This window comes from Onychomys torridus, chromosome 21 (assembly GCF_903995425.1).
Source record: "Onychomys torridus chromosome 21, mOncTor1.1, whole genome shotgun sequence".
NCBI lineage: Eukaryota > Metazoa > Chordata > Mammalia > Rodentia > Cricetidae > Onychomys > Onychomys torridus.
In genome coordinates, this window is record NC_050463.1 from 53,841,096 (window position 1) to 53,857,809 (window position 16,714).

At 39.1% G+C, this 16,714-nt stretch overlaps 1 protein-coding gene and 1 non-coding gene across 4 annotated transcripts in view; both read left to right on the forward strand.

The window, feature by feature from the left end:
- Positions 1-16,714, forward strand: part of Sh3yl1 (SH3 and SYLF domain containing 1) — an 88,602-nt gene that overhangs the window by 30,596 nt on the left and 41,292 nt on the right. For 2 of the 3 annotated variants that reach the window (XR_004943350.1, XM_036170246.1), the window contains exons 8-9: positions 4,173-4,251; positions 13,750-13,806. Coding sequence is in view for 2 of the 3 variants with exons in the window: in XM_036170246.1 (XP_036026139.1) it covers positions 4,173-4,251; positions 13,750-13,806 (136 nt within the window). In the remaining variant the exon portion in view is untranslated. Of the gene's footprint in view, positions 1-4,172; positions 4,252-13,749; positions 13,807-14,724; positions 15,087-16,714 lie in introns of those variants that run through there. The other variant, XM_036170245.1, reaches the window with a different exon arrangement.
- On the forward strand, positions 9,757-9,829 carry Trnak-cuu. The gene has a single exon. It is a non-coding gene; the product is annotated as a tRNA-Lys (tRNA).

The window sequence follows — 16,714 nt, forward strand, 5'->3', positions numbered from 1 at the left end:
AGACTTCCTATTTTTCTCAGTGAACTGTCTCAGGACATACTATCTCTGATAGCAAGTTCCCATTGATATACTGAACTTCTTTTATGATTCATTTATGTAAAGTCCTCAAAAATGGCCTACAGTTTTGACATTGTATGTGTTTTAAGAATTGTTTGTCTTCTATAATTTTATGTCTTGCAAGATGAAATCTGGTAATGTTAGAGAATCAATATAGCTGTGCCTTTCTTCCTTTGTTCTTTAATTGACCTCTGTTGTGCAGAGTGAAATTGAAGTATAGAGTTTAAGTTATCAATATAGCTGTGCTTTTCTCTGCTGACTGTTCCCTGTGACCATATCACTGCACTTGCAGCCCCCTGCAGACCACGCACAGATGTCAGAGGGGAGGGGGTAGTTAGAGTTGTCCTGCCTGGCCCAGTCAGGACAGATCTCTCTTACCCGCCAGTCCCACAGTTGCTCAGACCCAACCAAGAAAGCACACAGAAACTTACATTGTTTAGAAACTGTATGGCCGTGGCAGGCTTCTTGTTATCTGCTTCTTCTATCTTAAATTAACCCATTTCTGTTAGTCTATACTTTGCCACATGGCTTGTGGCTTACCAGTGTCTTTACATGTTGCTTTCCATGGTGGCGGCTGGCAGTGTCTCTCCCCAGCCTTCTACTTCCCAGAATTCTCTTTTCTCTTGTCCCACCTATACTTCCTGCCTGGCCACTGGCCAATCAGAACTTTATTTACACAGAGTGATATCCACAGCACTTCCCCTTTTCTTTTTTTTTAAGGAAGGTTTTAACTTTTACATAGTACAATTACATATAACAAAACAATTATCAAGCAAGAATTACAGTTACATTATTAAAGAAGATATCCTATCTATCTTATATTTGTGAGTCAAAGGTTTTATATCTAACTTATCTTTTATCATAACTGAGGAAATTATAACTATCTAGTCTTCAACCACATCAAAGACCTCAGAAGGATATAATATTACCTGAGAACCGGGAGAAGGATGCAAGCAACTTTCGGGAGTCTTGTAGGGTAGACAGAGACAGCTGGTAGCCTGGACAGTCACCTAATGTTTCTTTGTAAAGTTGGGGCATTTGTCTTCAGCCCTCAGGGCTAGAGTCTCTCGGTCACTTTTCTCAGTGTCCTGTAGAATGTCTGGCAGTTTCCTCTGTGAAGCAGGAACCTGAAGGACCATTTTGTCAAGCAAAGTTTAGTGGTTACCCTTTTATGGGTCCTGTACGTCCAGTTGATCAAGCAGTCCAGGCAAGAACAGTTTCTTGCCCAAATGGCTATTTTTGCCAAGGTGAAGATAAACTCCATATGAAGTGTCTTTAATGCCCATCCTCCTCTCTGAAGTAAATCGGTGCTGCCAGGAGCAGACATGTCTCACTGTCCAGAAAGTCTAAATTTTAAAAATATTTTAAATGCCATATTCTGTAGGTCTTTGAAGTATTTGAAGATTACATATCTATCTGAAATATGTCTGTGTATATCTAGAAGACTTAACTAACATGGTTATGAGTATGATTATCATAGATGACTAATCATTAATCTATTTTTAATTATCCATTTCAATTTAAAATGAGCTATACAAACATAATACCTTAAACATGATTAGAAATATACATACAGTATAACAAAATTAACTTTAAGTTTGTATCAATAGACTAAAATCTATACCAATGTAAAACATTTTAAACAAGTTGTTGCTCTTTAGAAGTAAGTTCCTTAATCTACCCTTTTATCCTATTATATCTGTATCATATCCCCTTTTCTTCTTTAGAAAGAGATCTCATTTATAATCAAACTGCTTTAAATAAAAATATTGGTTTTTCTCTGTCCCACACCAGAGGGCTCTTCTCATTTGGGACACAATCTCTTAACCTTTTCTTTTAGCAATATGTCGGGTTTAGACAAGGAGTGAGCCAATTCCATCTCCAAAGCCAGCTTGATAATTTTGGGAATGTGGGCGTAGTTTCTCTTACTACTTCCTGCTGGAGGGGGGCGCTGTATCTTATGGGGACACAAAGAAAATTTTAGGATTGTGGAGTAGTCCATTAGGGTGAACCTCTGAGCCAGTTGCCTTGAAAGCATTCTGGATGTTGGATCATCTGGGCCATGGTGTCATCAGAGACCTTTCAGGTGGTCTTGGCTGATCAAACCTGATGTATCTTAATCTGGAACAAATCCACAGCCTCTGGCTTTCTGTGGAAACAAAAGCAGAGACTCTTTTCCAAAGCAACATATCCTTATATCCAAATTTTGAAGTCAAGTTACCTTTACAATTTACATATTTATTTAACTCAACAGCTTTTATGATCAAATCTTTTTCTGCAGTTAAAAGTCCCAAAGACAAGACAAACCAGATTCTCTGTGTAATATCCATCTTTGTAAGATTGAAACGCCTCTGTGGCTGCTGGCTCTGCCTACCTCAGCTTCCCAACATGGCGATGGTACAGTTTACCACCAGCTCTGGGTCTTGAGCCATGTGTACCATCAACTCTCAGAAACAGTTCTATCAAAGCAGTTCATAGCCCAGAAACCTTTTTTTTTTTTTTTTTTTTTAACTAGCAAAGGCTAAATCCACCACACAACAGAGTAAAGTGTCGCTTATAGATTCCTCATTCCCGCCACACTGCAGGTCAGACGATCACGACAGGAACTCGCCATAGTAGCTCAAACCGGCAGGCTGCCGCTAACTTGAGAGAGACAACTAAAAAGTTCTTTTTAGCTCTGTTTTAGAATCTTTTTTCTCAGGTTTTAGGTGGAAATTCTTGCCAACACGTTGGGCGCCATTTGTAGTTAGAGTTTTCCTGCCTGGCCCAGTCAGGACAAATCTCTCTTACCCGCCAGTCCCACAGTTGCTCAGACCCAACCAAGAAAGCATACAGAAACTTACATTGTTTAGAAACTGTATGGCCGTGGCAGGCTTCTTGTTATCTGCTTCTTCTATCTTAAATTAACCCATTTCTGTTAGTCTATACTTTGCCACATGGCTTGTGGCTTACCAGTGTCTTTACATGTTGCTTTCCATGGTGGCGGCTGGCAGTGTCTCTCCCCAGCCTTCTACTTCCCAGAATTCTCTTCTCTCTTGTCCCGCCTATACTTCCTGCCTGGCCACTGGCCAATCAGAACTTTATTTACACAGAGCGATATCCACAGCAGGAGGGGGTACGTGCAGGAATGTACTAGATCACACACAGATGTCAGAGGGGAGGGGGTAAGTTCAGGAGTGTACTAGATCACACACAGATGTCAGAGGGGAGGGGGTAAGTTCAGGAGTGTACTAGATCACACACAGATGTCAGAGGGGAGGGGGTAAGTTCAGGAGTGTACTAGATCACACACAGATGTCAGAGGGGAGGAGTATGTGCAGGAGTGTACTAGATCAACCCACAGCATAGTCTCACATCCAGTCCTGCACCATACACATGAGTTTCTGGGAGCCTAGATAATAAATGCAGAGGATGGAACCTGCTCAATAAACAGGTTAGAATGTAAAAGGAAAGAAAATCTTTTTTTTCATAAAAAAAAATTATATTAAAAAAAAAAAAGCTGGGCAGTGGTTGTGAGGACTATGTACTCAATTACATTGTCAGCCTGTGATGGTGTCCCAGCCTAAAAAGCGGGCGGGCGGGCCCTCTGTGTCCCTTTTCTCTTCTGCTCTCTTCCCTCCGCATGGTTGGTCTCTCTCTCTCTCTCTCTCTCTCTCTCTCTCTCTCTCTCTCTCTCTCTCTCTCTCTCTCTCTCTCTCTCTCTCTCTCTCTCTCTCTCTCTGTCTCTCTCTCTCTCTCTCTGTCTCTCTCTCTCTGTCTCTCCTCTCTCCCAATAAAGCTCTAAAAGGTAACATATGGCATATGGCTTGTGACTCCAGCACTCTTGCTCCGTCGACCAGCCACAAGCAGTGCCATTTAACCAACAGTGGCAGCACACGCCTTAAATTCCAGCCCTGCAGAGCCAGAGCCAGGGGGATCTCTGTGAATTCGAGGCCACCCTGGTTTACAGAGTGAGATCCAGGACAGGCACCAAAACTATACGGAGAAACCCTGTCTCAAAAAAAAAAAAAAAAAAAAAAGAAAAGAAAAGAAAACAGATTAGAGGCAAAATCATCCTAGTCTCATAAGTAAAAGATTTCTTTTTTAATTTGCATATTTATTCTTGTATCTCACAGGCTAAAGAATTACCTCCAAAACCATCATCAAGACCACAGCAATCCCGAGCACCTGGCCAGCTGAATGCTGGCTCCCAGAGTAAGTGCTTCTACTGCAGTGTAAATATAACAGTATTTAAGCAATCATTAAATATTAAGAAAACAGATAATATTGTTATATTTCAATATCAAATAGAACAATTATGAGCATTTAAGAAAAATAAATGTTCTGCTTTTTCTAACCCGTAATTTAGGCTTTCATATATGATTTTCCACTGTTGTAATTTGTGAAGACTTCTCTCATTCATAAGATTTTTTTTTAATCTACAATGAGATTTATATGTCATATAGGGCTTGAGAAATAACTCAGCAGTCAATAACACTCAGTGCTCTTGCAGCGGACCCCGTTTCCATTCCTAGCAACCACAAAGCAGCTCAAAAAAAAAAAAAATCTGCACCTCTAGTTCCATGGGATTGGACATCCTCTTCAGGTTTTTGTGGACAGTGCACATGTGTAGCTCACATGCACACAGGCAAAACATTCATATAGATAAAATAAAAATAAAAGAATCTTTAAAAATTCAAATTATTTTGCTGTATTTTCCTAGGCACATAGGTCTCTAAGAAGTGTTTTTTAAACTAGGTGAAATTAACAAAAGCTATTGGGGTCCAGCCCCTCGATAGCCTTCTTCAAGAGTTCCAGAAGAGACGCTACCAGCAGCAGATTAATCTGAGGGATACTCTAATAAATATATGTACATGAAACTCTTCAGTCCATTCACTTTATTCTTCGAGTCCATTCTCTCTCTACATAGCTTCTATTCTGCTCTCTTATTTAGATCCTTTCTTGCCTGATTTCTCTACAATTTTTGCCGTTCCCTTTATGTGCTGTCTTAATTCCTTCCTCTTTGTTCCGCCCCATCTAGGTCCTCATCCATCTAGGTCTTTCCCATCTCAGCCCCTCTCCTATCTCCTTCTTTCCTTCCATCTCATTCTTCTAGTTTTCTCTTCTATTCCTCCAGTCTAGTTCTTAAATCTCTGAGGTTTACAGTTATATACCCATGCAATAGCAATGCTCTGGCTAAGGCAAGGTCACCAGACTTGAATTCCCTCAGGGTCAAAAGGAGGGGCAATACGACCCCCACAAAAGAGTAGTAATTGTCAGCTACCATTTGCAACACAAAAGGGAAGTGACTAATGGGGGCTAAATTTGGTTAATATCTAAGCAAAGGGGATTTATGTGCTCAAACTATATTCTTAGAAGTGGTTAGTTGAAATGTTAAGAACCTATAGAACCTATAAGTCATGGGTGAAAAATAAAACTGCCCTCTTTTTTCCTTTGGTCCCTTTATCTGTGCAAGCTATCTCAGCTCCTGTCGTTTTCTGGCAGGGTGGGGGAGTGCACTTGGTGGCTAGGCACCCTGAGTCATAAGCACATATGTACCTATAAGTAGAAACCCTCTAGTTCTGAGTTAATTGTTAAAGGTAGATCTAAAACTAGAGATAAGACTTTGGAAAGGTGAAGGTTAAGCTTAATTAGTTAACTAGCGCATCTGCCAGGCCATCTCAAACAGATAGCCTGGATGCTTAAGTCTGTTCTTAGAGAGTCTGTGAGGTATCTCAGATAAGATACTTTCGTCCATCCTTCCAGGGATGGTCCTGGCCAGATGCTGCTAATTATGATAATTACAGAAAGGTCTGAAACTAGGGATTTTGACTGTGTCTATTATAGCACAGTTGGAGAAAGTTATACGAATACTTTAATTGTAGAGGGGAAATTGTGCCCAATGAATGATGGAAAAGCTACCATAGCATACAAGAAATTCATAGCAAGAAACAGCTAATATTCAAAAGCCAATATCACCAAGACTCCTTGAGCCTTGGCCTCATCCTCTGGAAGAATTTGTAACTCTTCCAGGTATAGCTTTGTCATAATCAGCTGAATTGCTATTTCATATTTTTCTTGCAGCCTGCAATATGAAATTAAGGTTTATAAACACCCAGGTTTCTCCTTGTCATAATATCTTTTAATTTAAAAAGGTCTTTAAGGCTTTCATATACAAATACTGCCTTTATATCATTTCCACCCCTTTCTCTCCCTTCTCTGATTCCTCCTGAGTTCTTCCAACTCCTTTTCAAATTTATAATCTTTCTTCCTCTTTCATTTTATTAGTTTTGTTTATGTATAAGTACTGTGTTTAGATCCCTTCCATCCTTCCCATTGTGGATATATAGAATCCTTCTAGCCCTTATATAACCTCTGTAATGGTTTCCATCTGCTGCAAAAAGAAGCCTTGATGAATAACAAGAACTATACTTATCTATGGATATAAGTATTTAGAATGCAGTTCAAAATTATACTGGTTTAGGAAAATGGCCATAGTAGGTTCTTCTGTAAGGTCTATAACCTCATTAGCTATGGGTCATTGACTCGGTTTCTAGTCAGGCATGAATTCTCTTAAGCAAGGCTTAAGTCCAATTTGATGGCTATTAGTTACCAATAGCAATAAGTGCCACTGTTGCACCACAGGGAATATCTTACCAGGGTGGTCATTGTTTCAGGCCATAGACTTTACAGATAGGTAGGGCTTGCTTTTCTCCTTTGGCCAATATTCCTCAGGGAAGAAATTACCAGGTCGATTCCAGCTCAGTTCCTCCAAGTCCTGTGTCCAAAGTGTGGTGTTTTCAGCAGTAAGGTCTTACTTTTAAGTTCTAGGAGACAGCAAAGGGCAAAATAGCCTGTAATGTAATGTTATTGGAGGCTCTTGGAAGTGAGGATTCCCATACCCAGCATTGGGATGTCATTAACAAGTCTGTGGATGGTTCTTGGAAGGATCATTTTCATCCCAAGTGTCATAACTTCATTTAAACTGTAAACATGTATATATGTGTGTATAAAATATTTATGTGTATGTGTATGCCAACATAAAATAATGTTTCCCTATGGCTTAGTCAAACATCCTCAGTGTTGTGTAACTTCCCTCCTATCCTTTCTCTGTATTCCCTTCTCTCCCTAACTCCATTTTCCCATGTCCCCCTTCATAGTACCCATATCCTACTATCTCACTGTAGAGCTCTCCTGCACCCCATAGTCTCTTTTTACTCTACTGGTTTTGTTTTTTGTTTTTTTGTTTTTTTGTTTTTTAAGATTTATTTATTCTGTATACAGCATGTATGACTGCAGGCCAGAAGAGGGCACTAGATCTCATTACAGATGGTTGTGAGCCACCATGTGGTTGCTGGGAATTGAACTCAGGACCTCTAGAAGAGTAGTCAGTGCTCTCAACCTCTGAGCCACCTCTCCAGCCCTACTCTCCTGGTTTAAAGGCAGGTCTGTCCAGAATTCACAGATAAGGAAAACCATGTGGCAGTTAGTGGGTGGTGCTACCCCTGTTTGATGGTCGTTAGTTCTATAAGGAAGCAGGCAAATTTGTGTGTCCTATGGTTCATCTAAGTAATTCTTATTAGAGAACATTTCTATGGGACTAGTGGGTTTAGCAGGGCATAAGATACTGTACTGGCCTTTTATATTAATTGAGGGTTTTTTGCATTGTGACCTGGTCATGTGGATTTCTTTCATTGGTTGTATGTCTGATGTGCCATTCTAGCCTACCTCACACTGGATTGGTACAGGAACTGGGAGACCAGAGCTAGGCCTGGGAATATACAAATGGTGTGGTGGGGTTTTAGAACTGAGGAAATTCACCAGACACACTGGATTGGTACAGGAACTGGGAGACCAGAGCTAGGCCTGGGAATATACAAATGGTGTGGTGGGGTTTTAGAACTGAGGAAATTCACCAGAGGAAGGTTGTTCAGGAACTATGTGGCAGGAGATAGGGCTGGGAATGGTGCTAGCAGACAGGGTTTTTATGTTGGTTAGGTTTGGTCAATTTGACCTAAACCTAGACATATCTGGGAAGAGGGATCTTAATTGAGGAACAGGCCTGAGGCATGACTAGGAGGGTTGTTTGTATTGTATTGTTTTGTTTTTGATTGATGATTGATGTGGCAGAACCCTGTAGTTGGAGTGATGATTGATGTGGCAGAACCCTGTAGTTGGAGAGCTTCTCTCCAGGTTCCACCAAGCCCTCGTGGACAATCAGAACTTTATTTACACAGAGCGATATCCACAGCACTTCCCCTTTTTTTTAAGGAAGGTTTTAACTTTTACATAGTACAATTACATATAACAAAACAATTATCAAGCAAGAATTACAGTTACAATATTAAAGAAGATATCCTATCTATCTTATATTTGTGAGTCTAAAGTTTTATATCTAACTTATCTTTTATCATAATTGAGGAAATTATAACTATCTAGCCTTCAACCACATCAAAGACCTCAGAAGGATATAATATTACCTGAGAACCGGGAGAAGAATGCAGGCATTTTTCGGGAGTCTTGCAAGAGTAGACAGAGACAGCTGGCAGCCTGGACAGTCACCTAATGTTCCTTTGTAAAGTTGGGGCATTTGTCTTAAGCCCACAGGGCTAGAGTCTCTCGGTCACTTCTCTCAGTGTCCTGTAGAATGTCTGGCAGTTTCCTCTGTGAAGCAGGAACCTGAAGGACCATTTTGTCAAGCAAAGTTTAGTGGTCACCTTTCTATGGGTCCTGCATGTCCAGTCGATCAAGCAGTCCAGGCAAGAACAGTTTCTTGCCCAAATGGCTATTTTTGCCAAGGTGAAGATAAACTCCATATGAAGTGTCTTTAATGCCCATCTTCCTCTCTGAAGTAAATCGGTGCTGCCAGGAGCAGACATGTCTCACTGTCCGGAAAGTCTAAATTTTAAAAATATTTTAAATGCCATATTCTGTAGGTCTTTGAAGTATTTGAAGATTACCTATCTATCTGAAATATCTCTATGTATACCTAGAAGACTTAACTAACATGGCTACGAGTATGATTATCATAGATGACTAATTATTAATCTATTTTTAATTATCCATTACATTTTAAAATGAGCTGTATAAACATAATACCTTAAACAAGAGTAGAAATATACACACAGTATAACAAAATTAACTTTAAGTTTGTATCAATAGACTAAAGTCTATACCATTGTAAAACATTTTAAACAAGTTGTTGCTCTTTAGAAGTAAGTTCCTTAAATCTACCCTTTTATCCTATTATATCTATATCATATCCCCTTTTCTTCTTTAGAAAGAGATCGCATTTATAATCAACCTGCTTTAAAGAAAAATATTGGTTTTTCTCTGTTCCACACCAGAGGGCTCTTCTGATTTGGGACACAAGAATCTCTTAACCTTTTCTTTTAACAATGCGCTTGGGTTTAGAGAAGGAGTGAGCCAATACCATCTCCAAAGCCAGCTTGATAATTTTGGGAAATTGGGCGTAGTTTTTCTTACTACTTCCTGCTGGAGGGGGGCGCTGTATCTTATGGGGACACAAAGAAAATTTTAGGATTATGGAGTAGTCTGTGAGGGTAAACCTCTGAGCCAGTTGCCTTGAAACCATTCTGGATGTCAGATCATCTGGGCCATTGTGTCATCAGAGACCTTTCAGGTGGTCTTGGCTGATCAAACTTGATGTATCTTAAACTGGAATAAATCCACAACCTCTGGCTTTATTGTTTAGAAACTGCCCAGCTAGCTCAGTCAGTAGAGCATGAGACTCTTAATCTCAGGGTCGTGGGTTCAAGCCCCACGTTGGGCGCCATTTGTAGTTGGAGAGCTTCTCTCCAGGTTCCACCAAGCCCCCGCGGTCCCACAACCCATGTATAAAATAATCATACAGACACTTACATTGCTTACAAACTGTATGGCCGCGGCAGGCTTCTTGTTATCTACTTCTTCTATCTTAAATTAACCCATTTCTGTTAGTCTATACTTTGCCACATGGCTTGTGGCTTACCAGTGTCTTTACATGTTGCTTTTCATGGCAGTGGCTGGCGGTGTCCCTCTCCAGCCTTCTACTTCCCAGAATTCTCTTCTCTCCTGTCCCACCTTTACTTCCTGCCTGGCCACTGGCCAATCAGAACTTTATTTACACAGAGCGATATCCACAGCAGAACCCAGACCATTATGGGCAGTCTCACTCCTGGAAAGGTCATCCTGGGAGGTATAAGAAAGGTAGTTGGCCATTGAACATGTTTCTAAGAGCAAGCAAGTTAGCAGCTTTCCTCCATGGTTCCTGTTGACGTTTCTGTCTACTTCCTGACTTTCCCTTAATGGTGGGCTGTGATCAGGGCATGTAAGGTGAACTAGGACAGTCTGTCATCACTTTCTTCTTTTTTTTTTCCCCGAGACAGGGTTTCTCTGTGTAGTTTCTCTGTAGACCAGGCTGGCCTCGAATTCACAGAGATCTGCCTGCCTCCACCTCCTGAGTGCTGAAATTAAAGGTGTGCACCACCAACGCCCGGCTCTGTCTTAACTTTTTTATGACACTTAACTATTAGAATTGTATTTTTCATGTATATAGTTTATTAGCAAATGTATTATATTAAATGTATGCTTCAGTGGGTAATATTTCATAGAATGGAACACAAAGGTGTCAGTACCTTGGATTTTGCCCTTCAAGAATTTTCAGTTTTGGAAAAACAATATTACATGTTAAAATGCAGCTACTGTCAGTAGAAGAAGGAATAGAATAAATAGTAATGTTTTTATGAGCATAGAAGGCTTGTCCCTAGTCCACTCTTACGTTCCAATTCCATTTTCTTTTATTTTTAGCCCAGGTTCGTCACTCATATTGCTTCCTGACATTCCTTATCACAAACATTACCTGTAGCAGGAATCTTAAAGAATCTTATTAATAAAATCTAACCTGAGGCCAGTTATTGGGGTGAATGCTGGAAGATCAGAGAAGCAGAACAAGCCACAGCTTCCTCACTACACCAGTTCCTCAGCTGGTCTTGTCTGGATGCCTCTGAGTCCTCATCCAGAATGGATCTCAGCTGAACTGTGCTGCTCCAAAGCCTGAATGCTTAACCAGCCAAATGCTTAACCAACCAAATGCTTCTAGTTTCTGGTCTTCACATCTTATATATCTTTCTACTTTCTGCCATCACTCCCTGGGATTAAAGGCTGGATTTCTGGGATTAAAGGTGTGTGTCACCATGCCTGGCTGTCTCTAATATGGCCTTGAACTCAGTGATCCAGAGGTATTTCTGTCTCTGGAATGCTAGGATTAAAGGCATGTGCTACCACCGCCTATCCTCATGTTTAATATTGTGGCCATCCTGCTCTCTGACCCCAGATAAGTTTATTAGCTGCACGATATTTTTGGGAACACAATACCACAATTACCATCTTCATTTACCACCACAAAAGCTCTCCACAGTGAATACCTTCAACCACATACGTTCCTGAACATATAATATGCCCTAAACATTCTCCCACTCACAGCTCTTGCATACCTCACTTCTGTTTGTGTTAGGACATTTTGAAGTGTTTCTCAGGCAAGGACAATTGTCTTTCCTTGTTAACAGGATCATGTTCAACCCTATATGTTAGTGAATTTAAATTTCTTCATATATTTTTTGGAGTTTTAGATTTACTTTTTTAATGAAAAGCTCATTTTATTGGTCAGGGTTTTTTCTATTGGTGTATTTCTTTTCTTGCTTAAATTGTGAAAATATTTATATTCTAAAGGCTTTGTCATTTGGGTTTGGTATATTCAACATTTATCTTGGGTATATGTTCATGTATTTTACTTACCACATAAAAGTTTTAATTGTTATGTGAAATGTGTCTGTCATCTGTAGCACAGATTCTAATTGGTCTTAATAATAAAAACCTGGAGTCAGATGTCAGGGTGAAAGCTGATAGGTCAGAGAAGCAGAGCAGCCAAAGTCACCAACCTACTCAGCAGAAAGGGGCTTAGCTCCAGTCTCCACCTCACCTTATCACTTCCTCTCTCCACCCAGCCATTATCAGTTCCTGTTTTCTTCTCCCAAGTGCTGGGATTAAAGGTGTGTGCCATTACTGCCTAGCCTCTGTGGTTAACTAGTGGCTAGCTCTGCCCTCTCTCTGATCTCCAGGCAAGCTTTATTTGTTAGAGCACAAACAAAATATCACCACAGTCCTCTACTTTTTATAGGCTCATATTTTTTTAAATCATGACCAAGAAGGTCTTCTTACCTTGTGTTAAAATACTATATTCAGTTCCTAGAAGTTTCTTGTGATAGTGTTAATGTCTAATTTAGGGATACTATTTTTCAAATACTTTGAGATCGTTTTATTGATTCTCTCTTCCTTTATCAATATGTAAGTCAAAATAATGTTAAATACCTTTATTCACTCTATAACATTTGGATTTTCACCTATTGTCTTATCTGTATATTAATTTTCACTCTTTCAAAATCTCTCCTTGCTGTGCTCATATTTGTAGAGATGTTATTTCATGTCAGTAAAATTTTTAGTTTCTTTTGTCTTTTCATTTAGATTTCTTTCCTGGTACAGTAGAGTCATGGTTCCCATTTCAGAGTTGAGGAAATCTTACTTGGCATATGTGTTAGTTATTTGGCGGCTCTCTTACCCTGTGAGGAAACGTCTGAAACAGGACAAATCCACAGAAGAGTTTTTATTAAGATAGGAGAGAAAGAGACAGACGTGAACAGGCCTGTGGGAAACACATGGTCAAGAGGGAAAGGAGAGAGGCCGGTGCAAAATGGCGCCGGCTTATAAAGGGTGGGCCCCACTTGCATACAGGAACTTATGTGGCTACTCCACGCATGAGCGTAGAAGAACACATGGCTGCACATGCACAACCACACAAAGCCACAGGGTCCACTCGAGATGTTTTGACCTGGAAATGGCTATTTTGAACTGGAAATAACTAGGCGGAAGTGTCTAGGTCCGTCGGGCATGTTGTGAATTCATATCAGTATGTTTATCTAAATATGGTAATCTACCCAAAATTATTTCTATTCAGTTTCTTCAGGTTGGTTCTCCTGGGATATCTATATCACCTTTCTTTTCTATATCTTTATATTCATGTGGAGAGAAGTGATTTTTGAGACAGCATTTCCTGACCACTAGTTTATGGAGGAATTCCTCAGGGCCAGCCCAGCTGAGAGCATGGAAATATTGTTTAAAGGTTGAAAGTGGGTGCTGTACATTCTTCCTATTAGGAAAGGCCAGTTGATTTTCTTTAATTGGCCATAGTAGGATTCAGATCAGTATGGTTTATCGTCTCTAATTCAAAAGCAGAAATATGATTATTTAATTTAAGTAATTGGTATTCATAATGTGTTGTAAGCGTATTCTGTATGACTGTTCAAGTTCATTCTGAACTTCAGATATCTATGAGAAGCTATACAGTGGCTCATCTGCATGATGTCTGAAATTATCTTAAGGGTTAAACAAGAAAGAATGTTTAGAGATCCCTATGTGGGGCTACAACCTTACTTGCTAAATTGTTCTGTGGTTGCTTCTGGAACTGTGCATGGAGCAGTATCAGGCACTTCAGCTACTTTTGCCTTGTACATAGCCTTTGTAGGGTATTAGGCTTCTCTCAGTTTATAACCTGGCCCAATAGTGTAAACCTTTAACAAGGTCAAGATTTGATGTTTTGTGTTTTATATACTGTAATAAGCTTTTAAATCTTCCCCTATTTTATTTTTATTTTAACAGGTAATGGAAATGAATATAAGTTATATCCTGAGCTTTCTAGCTATCATGAGAAAACTGGTAAGTAACAAGCTACTGTTTAAAAATGATTTATAACTACCCTATAACTACAAAATTTCCAGGTAATTTATAGGTTATGAAAATATCTAGGAAAGTGTTTAAGACTCTATTCATGGGATTTTTAAAGAGTAAGTTTAATTGTAAATATTCTTTAGTGACAAATGGTATGCTTTTGTCCTCTGATAGGCTTTGAGAGACCAATGGAGACTATGCAGGAGCAAGCATTACCATTGCCAGCCAATGGTTTTCTAGTAAAAATATTTCTCAACTGGTTTTACTTAAAGATTCCTTAGAAATTTTTCTTGAAAGAATTAAGCACTTTTTAAAAAAAGTGAATTGAATACACATTCAGACCAAAGATTAAAGAGCCACTAATTTAATGTCCTAAATTTTTACAACTAAAGTCATCAAATTATGTGTTACTGGATATATAAACTATTGAAAAATTAGTCATTTTGTGTAAGTATAAAGAATATTGTCAAAAAATTGAGTAATCAAAATTTTAAATATTGTCATATAGATAAAAATATTTTAAATGTCTTTCCTGGTGAACCTGGCTCAGCTGGGCCCTGCTGTTCTAGGTTTTCATGCTTCCTGCTGTGATTCCATGGCACTGGTCCTGTTGTAAGGCAGTGTCCACACACAAGGCATTTGTGGAGGCCAAAAGACAACTTCTAGGAGTGGGCTCTCTCCTTCTGCCATATGGATCCTGGGAATCTGTCTTAATCTTTCATCTTTTGAAAGGAGAAAATTCTAAGTTTAATAATGCAAACATTGCAGGGATTGTGCAGTGTGGGTTCTGACACCCTTTAAGAAACCAAAAATTAAAGACTAATCAATCAGTTTCTATCTTAACAACCCATACTTCAACTTCTTTCCTAAAATAATTTACAATCCAATTACATTTTCTTGTTTTAGGTAGTTTGAATCAGCCAATAGAAGTGACAGCACTGTACTCTTTTGAAGGCCAACAGCCAGGTGATTTGAATTTTCAAGCCGGAGACAGAATCACAGTTATATCAAAGACAGACTCACATTTTGATTGGTGGGAAGGAAAACTTCGAGGTCAAACTGGAATTTTTCCAGCCAACTATGTAACTATGAATTAAAGTTCATGCTAGTTAGTTATTTGATAATTACACAAAAAATTTCTACACAGACAGGATTCATTTATTTACATTAATCTGTTTAAGCACATCCTTGTTCTGCAAGTGTTTTATCCAGTTGTAAAAGATTTTTCTCTGCATATAAATAAATGATTACATTAACATGTTGCTAAACACTTTGTATTAACTTAATCACATCAACTATTCTACAGTTGTCATCAACAACTTTCATGGTCATGTTTCTTTTGTGTTTATCACACCCCCCTGACCCTTGAATAATCTGACTGCTTACTACTACAGTTTTAGTGTAAACAAAACATGACTGGGAAGCACTGCTCACTTTTATATGAACATGGGTCAACCTCTGAATATCTGGGTAGGGTAGAGGTTTGTTCTTTTCATTTAACAAGGTTTAGGTGATTAAATGAGCTCATGAACTTAAAGAATAGAAGGTTCCCACAGAGTAGAGGAGCCTCAGAGCCTTCAGGAAGAAAGGCTCTATTTGTCTCCCACCCTGCTGTGTTTTGCTATCCATTCTCTCCCAAGACAAACCATAGAAAATAGAATTTCTATTCCCAATAAATCTTAGAACCTAGAGCCTTTTTTTCTTAAAGCAAATCTCCATGCCTCCACCTTTCCATCTTGGAACTAACCATAAAGAAATTCTATGATATGCTTTGCATGGTAAGTCCTAAGATCCATACTAGGCATCAGGCAGGGAATATCAGGTAGTGGCCTCCATCATGGAACCCAAGAATAAATCAGTCTGGAGGCTCCCTTAAAAGATGTCGCATAAGATGATAATCAAATATATTTCCTTTATTTATCCCTTGTTAACTTGTCTTTTGAGGATGAGTATCATCATGACATTGTATGGCTGGCAGAAAATGGATCACTTCTTTTTCTCCTCTAAAGTGAGCACAATCAAATCATTTTACATAACACAGGAAACACTTGCCCTGTACCAGAACTTACATTTTGTAGTTAATTTGTAAACCTCAGTCCAGCTGTAATGACTAATCTTAAACAATTTATCCAACCTCTATGCCTCAGTTTCTCCACCTCTGATGATTGCATAAAATGCTTAGGGCAGTGTTGATCATGTAAAGAAAGCATTAAACACCAGCAACTAGTGCTGCATTTCCGTACATGACAAAGTGCCTTTTCTAGTTACTACTTGGACTGCATATAACTAAGACTAAATATGAAGAAGCCTTGTTGTGCATTTCTTATGTGTTCAGGTGCTGAGGTGACTCACTGGCACAGAGACAGCACAGTTCAGGATGCCTTCCAACGCTGATTCTGCCATACCCATCTTCCTCCTGGAATTCATTCTTTTGAGTGCTTTCTTTTCAGATACCTGCTCAACCCCTCAAGGTGTAGCGTAGCAGACCACTGTCCCACCTGCTGAGCCCTGTCTGGGAGACTCAGATCCCAGAAGCTTTGTGTTGTCTGGGGAACAGTGTCTCAAAGCTACGGGGATGTTTGTACTCTCTCTAACAGGTCAAGTGAAAATATGGACAGATAAACTTGAGGGTTGGTCCACAGGTATTTTCAGAACACCTGTTTTGTTGAGAAAAACTGAATGAGGCTAACCTAATGAAGAGGGAGAACAGTGAATTCCTCAATTAAAACTAGGAAGCTGCAATAAATGTAGACACTAATAAACACTATAAAAAGTATTGTTTAAAAAAGAGTATTGTTGACATTCTTTTTATATATTAAATATATATATATGAAATACTATAAAGAATATTGTTGATGTTCTCTTTATATATTAAATATATATTTATATATGAAAT